This window comes from Ascaphus truei, chromosome 5, assembly GCF_040206685.1.
Source record: "Ascaphus truei isolate aAscTru1 chromosome 5, aAscTru1.hap1, whole genome shotgun sequence".
NCBI lineage: Eukaryota > Metazoa > Chordata > Amphibia > Anura > Ascaphidae > Ascaphus > Ascaphus truei.
The window spans coordinates 6188285-6197579 of NC_134487.1; the positions used below are offsets into that span (position 1 = coordinate 6188285).

Genomic DNA, 9295 nt, shown 5'->3' on the forward strand with positions numbered 1-9295 from the left:
GTTATGTCATTGTTATGCGCAATAATCTATTTTATAGCTGAACATGTTTATTCTGACTCCCCTGGTATCGTGTTCACATGTAATGGTATTGTTATTTTCCTACCCCTAAGTACAAGAAAATCTCATGAATTATATTTAACCCCTTGGGAGAAGGATAATATGTTCTAGACAACATAGGTGAAAGACTGAGGAAAGGAGGAGATGAAAGTTGAATCCACAGGGTGGATTGGTTCCCTGGGAGCGAAGCTTGAAAATGCTCTTGTAAGTGTGTTATTCCTACGCATTACTCTCTATGTATATGTTATGTGCTGCAAAACTTTGATCCAGAAGTGTGTTGCACCCCCACCTATGCTATGCCTCTTTTCAACGATGATGTCGGCAGTCCCCCGGAAATGGATTCGCAGAAAGAGCAGAAGAAATTAATCTGGCCGACATTATTGCCGGTAGCACACCAAGTTACCAATGTTATGCAGAATTGGACACTGTGGTCCTGCACGACTATGAAACCGCCAAGGGTAATCCTTAAACAGACTGCTCTCATTAAGAATACAAAGTGGGAACTGTGAAGAATGGATATAAGGAAGGGGGGGTCACATTGGTGTTTTTCAGCCACAAGAATCATAAGTCAATCACAAGATAATAGAAGCCATTTTGTCTGTTCCGAAATTTTGATTAAATGAAGAATGTGAGATGCGCGCAAGAATGATGTTTGTGCAGTTGCTCCCGGCAGATATCCCCCCCACGAATTCTCAGGAATAGATGTTGTTCTGACCCTCAGAATATGTGACAGTTGGGATAAGGAGCCACTTCTCATATTTGACATCTGGCATACCCAAGGTTGCAATGTGTTCTGTGTAATCAGGAAACAGCAAGGTCCCCGACATAAGCAGAAAAATGTAGAGTAAAGGTTAGCTTCCATAACATATAGAATTTAGCTTGTATAATGTTTTTTAGTATTATTTTGTATGTTTCTGTATTTTTCTATTTACTAAGCCAGCCTCTTCTGAAGATGTATATACTTATTAGCCATGTATAAAATGTACTGTCAGTTATCATTTTGCCAGAGAGCTTCTGTAAGCTTTCTCCCTGTGAACACTTGTATACAATAAAGACTCACTTGTTATTCTGAACACGCATTGTAATATTTTTTACCTCTTTCACACACTCATCTCTACCCACCACCGGTATAATATAACAGTATCAAACATTGACTCATCTCTACCCACCACCGGTATAATATAACAGTATCAAAACATTCACTCATCTCTACCCACCACCAGTATAATATAACTGTATCAAACAGTCACTCATCTGTACCCACCACCGGTATCATATAACAGTATCAAAACAACCCACGAACGTGCCCATTATCAATTGTTACAGACTGTTGTACAATACAAAATACATCACCTGATAACAATGTTTCAATTCTGTGCAGTGTATCATTATGTATCTGTACAGTATTTTTTCCTAGTCACAAGTCTGTAATAATTATTACTTTTCCAGTTATGAACATACACCAGGAAATAAGTGTGTGAAACATTGGTGATAAACAGCAGTTTATTGAAGAGACAGAGAAACAGAAAAGCCGCGATGATTACATTTACATTATGTGCCAGTAAAGTATTCAGCAGAGCCCACTGTGTCATGTAATATAGATACAAGCAGAGTCATTAAATAGAGACACATTTAGCTATATAGAAGATTTCCTGCACTGGGGCAGCAATGGCAGGTAAATAATGAGCCCGGCAGTTATTGTCAGTGCTTGGAAGCGATGCCCCCAGTGTAACAGCTGTATCCAGGCCCTGAGCAATGGTTGCTTTTGGAGACATGGCTGATGCTTCTTCCGTTGCCTGAGCTACATCCGCTCTTATGGTGATGTCCACTTCCACCGTGGGACATTCCCCCAGCGCAGTGTTTTCCCCCAGTGCTAGAGTGTAGCACGGCTGTAAGAAATGTAACGTACGTGTCACTTAGTAACAGTGTGATTGGGAATGTGTGTGACATAACGTAACATATTATTATTATTATTATTATTACAGTGACGGATATTCATGCTTAAGGACATTTTGTTCTTGCTTATGCCACAAATTAATTAAATGGGAGTCAGTGAGCTATTACACTTCTTTACTTCTAATAATAGGAAGTTAGATTTTAGTAATGGGTTAATAGAAGAAAACAGAATGTAAATTGCTTCCTTATTAATGTGTTATTCAGTTTTGTGCTTATAAAAGAGTGTAACAGAAATTACAAATTAAAAGACTATGGAAAAGATAAGAGGCCAAACGTAACCCCAAGTTTAGGAATAATATTACACCCCCTTAGCACATACACACAAGAAAACATTGAGTCACTTACAGATGTTAACAGAGCCGTCTTTACCCAACCTGAAACAAACATAATAATTATTAGTAGGAGTATTGGTCCATGAAGATTAAACATTATGATGTGTGTCTTCTGTTGTAGATGAGTGAATGTTTATTAAAGTGTTTTATCCCATTTCTCAGGCATGTTTAGGCTTGTATTTAATAGTACACAATGTATATAATTGGGGAGATTGGCAGCAGGGGGGTATTACAATATAATGTGTGAGACGGGTGTAAGTTCTTTCTATGCTCACAGTAAGAGGAATAAAGGGGTGTGTATAGATATTACATTTACCTGCACTCTTCTCCCTCCAACATTTTTTTATAAGTTGCAATCTCAATATCCAGAGCCAGCTTCACATTCATCAGCTCCTGGTATTCCCGCAGCTGGCAAGCCATGTCCTGCTTAGCTTTCTGCAGAGCATTCTCCAGCTCAGACAGTTTATTCTTGGCATCTCTGACAGCCGCCTCTCCCCGTCCCTCAGCGTCACTTATAGCGGCTTCCAGTGCAGCACGCTGGGGAACACATGGTGAGAATGGCAGAAAATCAAACCAAGTTTCTAATTACTAGTTACTCCAAACGTCTCTCGGTTACACGTACAGATGTAGCCGGCGTAACTGTTTGTGTGAAAGTTACACAAATCTCTAGTGAAATATCAACCAAAAATGAAGATTTAAACAAAAAGTTAAAGTTAAAATGAGATCAGCTCAGCATCAACTATCGGGTCATATGATTTCTGGTTTTTTCCATTAACATATTATTGAAAACTATACATTTTCTTCACATTCAACTATTGCTAATAAAAGGTAATAATACAGCTAGATCGCTTTATAAGAAACATTAAAGAAATATTTTATTCTGCATCTGTAAAGCTATTAGTGCGTGTGTCTGTGTAATATGTGTGTGTGTTACCTGCGCTTTCACACTCTCTATCTCTCCCTTAAGCCTCTGAATTGTTCGGTTGAGGTCAGCGATCTCATTCCTGGTGTTCTGCAGATCATTCCCATTTCTCCTGGCAGTCATGCTCAGCTCCTCAAACTGGAGATAAAACAGGACTGGTTATAGATATGGAAATTATATCACAGGATTTTGTGCGCCCGATGTGCATGAGGATTGGTTTTAGTTGTGATGTTATCTGCCTGTAATAGACTCACCCTTGTTTGGTACATGGATTCTGCTTCAGCTCTGCTCCTGTTAGCAATGTCCTCATATTGAGCTCTGACCTCAGCAATGATACCGCCCATGTCCAGGTCCCGGCTGTTATCCATGGAGACAATGACTGAGGTATCTGAGATCTGGGCCTGAAGCTGAGATATTTCCTGTAACGTTTATAAAATGTAATCAAATTACAATAAATTGTAAGTTCCATTGAGAACAATAAAAAAATTTTAAGTGAAAGTAATCGATACAGGAAATAAAAAGATAAAATAAAACATTCTCACTCAAACCGATGGTATTTTCTCCTTTTATAAACCTTGTGCGGTGTTATTGCGCTGGGTTTGGGACAGGTTTTTAGCTGGGAGACTTATTGATAAATATAACCCTATGGGGGTCATTCATTAACTTGCGATAGTGCCGATCGGGGAACTATCACACAGAAACTCTTATTACCTTCAGTTGGAGTTTCCACGTGTTAGTGCCCCGATCAGCACTATCCCAATGTAGCCATGTATAAAAATGGTATACAGCTCTTTGTCATGCTGGCAGTAAGCCTGGTAAGTATGCAGGATTGCCAGCAACAATCATGGAGGTTTGCCCTCACACCCTGGTGAGGTGTCATATGTAACAAGGGAAGTGACAACATGCTCTGTGTCCACTATTAGTGACACAGAGGTGAGTCTGTTTTCTGAGTCTATATAAGACACAGCACTGCCAAAAGTTAGTGTGTTAACCAGGAGTGTCTGCAGCAGTTCAAGGCTGTCAGATTGAAGTGCTAGCTGACTACACACTGTGTTCAGGGACCTGGCACAGATGGTGATCTCCCTTAGGGGAGAGGTGAGCCAACTCTATTGAGAGAGGAGGAACTTCTGAGAGGGATGTACTCCAACAGGATGAGCGGCTGAGCACGACCGCGATGAGGGGCATTCTGCCTGGAAAGATGTTAATAAAGATGCCCTTGTTCACCACAACCCTTCTGCGTGAGTGTGGAGTCATTCTGCAGAAGGAGGTACCACAGAGGAGGTCCCTATCAGATACATCCCCTGTGGCCACAGAGATCCTGATGGTGGGTGGAGGTGCTTCATCGTATGTGAGTAAGACTCAGAACACACTACCTCAGATGCCTGTCATGCTGATATCCTCACTAACACCCAGCCGGAGACTCAGGAGTCCTGTAAGCCAACAGTTGCACCACACAATACACATCCATGTAATTGTGGGATTTTCTACATGGGGGTCAGGATTAGGAGGGCCCCGGGGAAACACAGGACAGGCTTTTTGCTAGGCACACTAGGAAACAGGGAGAGTGTATGCTGCCAGTCAGTGCTGTGTATGGTGATGGAGTCTAGGGGTAGTCAGGAGTGTGATGGAATTGTCAGCTAGCAAAGCACAACCTAGGATCCTGAGAGGGGTACAGTGGGACTGGATCCAGGGCTATAGCTGTCCTAGTCACCTTGAGGAAGCTAGTGGTAGGATGCCTGAAGAGATAGCCTGTTAACAAGGGTCAGCAATTCTGGAGAGGGTCTGCGCTAGTGGTGGCCAACAGTATGTAGACGCCCAAGTACTGCATGGGAGAAGCCAGAGTACTCTAGCCCGGAGCCAGAACACTTACCACAGAGCGCAGACTGGAGGGAGGTGGACACAGCATACACTGAGAGAGTGAGCCTAGCCTGAGGTAGTGCAGGATTAGGAGGGCCCCAGGGAAACACTGTTACACCAATATAATCAATAAACTCCTATGTCTCACATAAATAATGCTTATGTAGCTGGATATCAATAACCTATTGTCCGTTAAACAAGAAAGTAACAGAAACATGTTAGAGGTTTTACCGCATCAAACAAAACTCGCAGGAAGTTGATCTCATCAGTCAGGGAATCCGCCTTAACCTGCAGCTCCGCTTTGTTCATAAAAGCAGCATCAACATCCTACAGGGAAGAGACACGTGATATGGGGACATGCATGCGTGTGCGTGTGTGTATGTGAGTGCGTGCAAGTGTGTGTGTGTGTGTGTGTGTGTGTATGTGTGTCAATATATATATATGTGTGTGTGTGTGTGTCTCTGTGTGTACCTGTATGTGAGTGTGTCTATATGTGTGTGTGTGTGTGTGTGTGTGTGTGTGTGTGTGTGTGTGTGTGTGTGTGTGTGTGTGTGTGTGTGTGTGTCTTTATATGTGTGTGTCTTTATATGTGTGTGTGGGTATGCACACCTGTATGTGTGTTTTTGTATGTGTGTGTGTTTGTATGTGTGTATTTTTATGTGTGTGCAGGTGTGTGGGGGTGTGTGTGGGGGTGCACGTGTGTGTGTGTGTGTGTGTGTGTGTGTGTGTGTGTGTGTGTGTGTGTGTGTGTGTGTGTGTGTGTGTGTGTGTACAGTATTTTGTACAATTTGTATTTAGTTTCAAATAATGCATTTCAGCTTAATCGTGACAAATCTCCCTATTGCCTTACCCTCTTTAGCCCAACAAATTCATTCTCTGCAGCGATGCGCCTGCTGTTTTCTTCCTCATATCTGGGGAATTACAGGTTAGATTTTATCATATTGCAGGCTGTCTTTTCCTTCGGGAGGAATATTGTTTTATTATTATTATTATTATTATTTTCTCCATGTTATATTATGTATGATTTTATTAAACACATTAGTGCCTAAATCTCCCATACTGAGGGTAAGTTAGTACTTACCTTCTCTTCATGTCTTCTGCGGTCTCCTCCATACTGTTCCTTTCTGCATCCAGGCGCGCTCTCTCACATGTTAGACTCTCCAGCTGTCTCCTGAGGTTACTGATAAAAGCCTCAAAGAGAGGTTCCATTTGACACCTCGCAGTGTTCTGATCCTGTAACAAAGCCCACTTGGTCTCAAGCATTTTATTCTGTTGCTCCAGAAATCGCACCTAAAGCAAGTAGGAGAAACAATATTAATCATAAAAATGGCCAAACATTCTCAGCAAAATATTCTGCAGTTTGCCTGGAAGATGCAGAAATAATGTTTTGTTTTAGCACATAAGCCAACGGGTTCTGTTACATATAAATGGGCTAAGAGTATACTATTTAACCAATAACTGCCTCTGTAATTGTGTTACTTTGTATATTTCCGCATATGTTTGAGTTTAACACTGCAGCCAAGTAAGAAACATGCATCAAATGTGTAACACTGTCACTGGGTGGGAACCGCTGAGAAAGTGGCACATACAGTTCTTACTTACTGAGCAGTGTTATTCTATAAGGTCCCTTCTGGTGCTGGGAGACACCGTATGGTCTATTTAAGTGAAGATGTGTTATGGAATAGCACCACTTAGTAAATATGGGCCAGTACCGTCAGTAAGAGCCACGCACCACAGCCTGTGCCGCCTGTTTGATTAATGACACCGTCCCACTAAGTTACAGAAATATGAAGTGACCTTACAGAACATACTGTAGCAACGTGAATGTTTTGACCCCACAGATTATTTCCCATATAACCGTCAGTAACTATGTATCTCCCTGCAGTTGTGTTACACTGATTTCATGCTACATGTTCTCTAACCAGAGTTATTAGGACATATACATGCTACCGTCTGTCCCCATATATGTGAGATGTAACATGATCTCACCTTGTCAATGAAGGAGGCAAATTTGTTATTGAGACCCTTGATTTGATTCTTCTCATCAGTCCTCATTCTCTGGATGTTTGGGTCAATCTCCAAGTTGAGTGGTGACAGGAGACCTTGGTTCACGGTAACAGAGGTGATGCCTCCAGAGCAAAATGATCCCCCAATGCCATATCCACTACCAGATCCATATCCGTGTCCACTTCTCCCTGAATGGCAACTTCCACCTGAGATCTTATGTCCCCTGGAGCCAGCACTACAGGCACTTTTACTGCTAAAGCCAGACTTTGCCTGGTGACAAGAAGCGACTTTGTTAGAAGAATATGAGCAGATGCTGTGGGTGCCGCCATGCTTAGGTAATACAGCTGAGTGTGAGCTGGAGTGCTGGGGCCCAGAGCTGCAGTGGGTAGATTGATGAGGCATGCTGCTTCCTCTATAGGGGGCGATATAGAGATAATAGGAAGTGCAGTCTGCACAGCAGGTGTAAAGTAGTCCTTTTCTTTTAGAACAGATACAGTATCTGCTCCTTTTATACTGGAAGTGGGTGTTGCCGCTCACGTAAAAGACCATTGTTATGATTGATGTTTGGTGGCATCATTTCCTCCTACTTTCATAGGGAACAATAACCCAGCCACATTATCAAAGCAGCAACGCTTTTACTAGTGGCTACCTATTTCCCCATAAAACATTGCATTAAATGTCTCATTTACACAAACAATGTACGAGAGATTATAGAAAGAAGCATCTGTGATAGCATATAAACCAGTAATTAAAAAAGGAGTGGTCTTATTTAAAATTTCTGTTGTGTTTTACTTCCCCAAAAGTTCATCGCCTAGGTTTTGGATGTCAGGGTATCAATGTGCATCCCGAATGTTAAGTGGGTCAAACCATGTGCCCAGGTATTTAAAACTAGTGACAGGGGTTAGGGTTGTGTAAGCATTGGTTCTGATCTGGAGCTCAGTCACTGGAAGCTTTAAAAATTTAGTCTTGGTCCCAAATACCAAATTAGTTTTTACTAGGAGTCTCTATGTTATATGTGCAGTGTGACTATTAGTGTAGACCTGTTTTAACCCTACAGTGTTGCACTATGATCTGTGTCTGTTTGTGTTTTTCCCCTATATGGCCTGTCAAGCAAGTGTGCTGACCCCTGAGGAGTACAGGATTATCCAATGAACTTTTGGCGCCAGGTTTTTCTTTGTTTTCACTTTCACTTTCTCTGTCAGTACTGACAGTATTACTAGGCAGCCTTTATATATATATAATTTGCAAGTGTCACACTGGTGTTTTAGTCTTTAGCGCTTGTGCACATTTTTTCTTTTTCACATTTTTGCTTATTGTACATATTTGTGTAGCAGCTTTAGATATTATGAATACATTATTTCATTCACGCTCACAGAGGGGTTTTAATATAGACCAAATTTTCAGCAACCAAGATGGAATTCCTGTACTGGAATCTCCTTCAGCAGACTTTCATCCACTCATTAATGAGTTGGAAAGACTGCTTACCTTAGAAACAAAACAACTATGGGAAGTCATAGCACTTAGTAAATACGGTGAATTTAACCGCATACCACGTGGCCTAAGGATATTCAAGCCTCCTACCACAGACTCTAAAAATGAAGTATTCATGAGGGATTGGAATAAAGCCCTAGATGAATGCTCATTTAAATTAATGCAATTGTTGGTACAACAACGTAAGAAGTCCCTTTCAGAATTGGATGAGCAAATTATTGCTCTTCAAGTCAAATTGGAACAATTTAAGGACAATAATGAATTACTGGCTCTGGAACCAGTAGTCAAAAAAAGACTTGACAAAATGGAACTCGAGTTAGTAAGTAATAAACAGACAAAAAATTTACGTGACAAGGTGGATTATGACACAGGGTGTTATAGAAATTGGAAACAGGATATTAAAGATCCGAAGGGAAAACCTTTTAAGAAAAACTACCGTTCCAATAACAATTATACCAAAAAAAAGGAGTCAAATCATATAAAGGCTCCGGTTAACAGCCCTAGTATTCATGCCACAGTCTCCAGTCTTCCCATACCAAATTCCCCATTACCCATTCATAACACACAGCAGTTCCTTCTGCAACGCAAACCCAACCATACCATCAAGAAGAACACTGATATAACACCACAGTTGGAACCTATCCCCACCCACAATCAGTTTGAGGTTCTCTCT

The 9295-nt window shown here is 41.3% G+C and overlaps 1 protein-coding gene across 1 annotated transcript; it reads right to left on the reverse strand.

Moving 5' to 3' along the window:
- Positions 1-1542: 1542 nt before the first annotated feature.
- On the reverse strand, positions 1543-7631 carry LOC142494348 (keratin, type II cytoskeletal cochleal-like). Its single transcript, XM_075598907.1, has 9 exons — positions 7114-7631; positions 6206-6414; positions 5975-6035; positions 5356-5451; positions 3522-3686; positions 3280-3405; positions 2662-2882; positions 2359-2387; positions 1543-1946 (listed from the first exon to the last, which is right to left on the reverse strand). Exons 1-9 carry the CDS (start codon positions 7531-7533, stop codon positions 1759-1761), a joined length of 1515 nt encoding a protein of 504 aa, XP_075455022.1. The 5' UTR covers positions 7534-7631; the 3' UTR covers positions 1543-1758.
- Positions 7632-9295: the final 1664 nt, after the last annotated feature.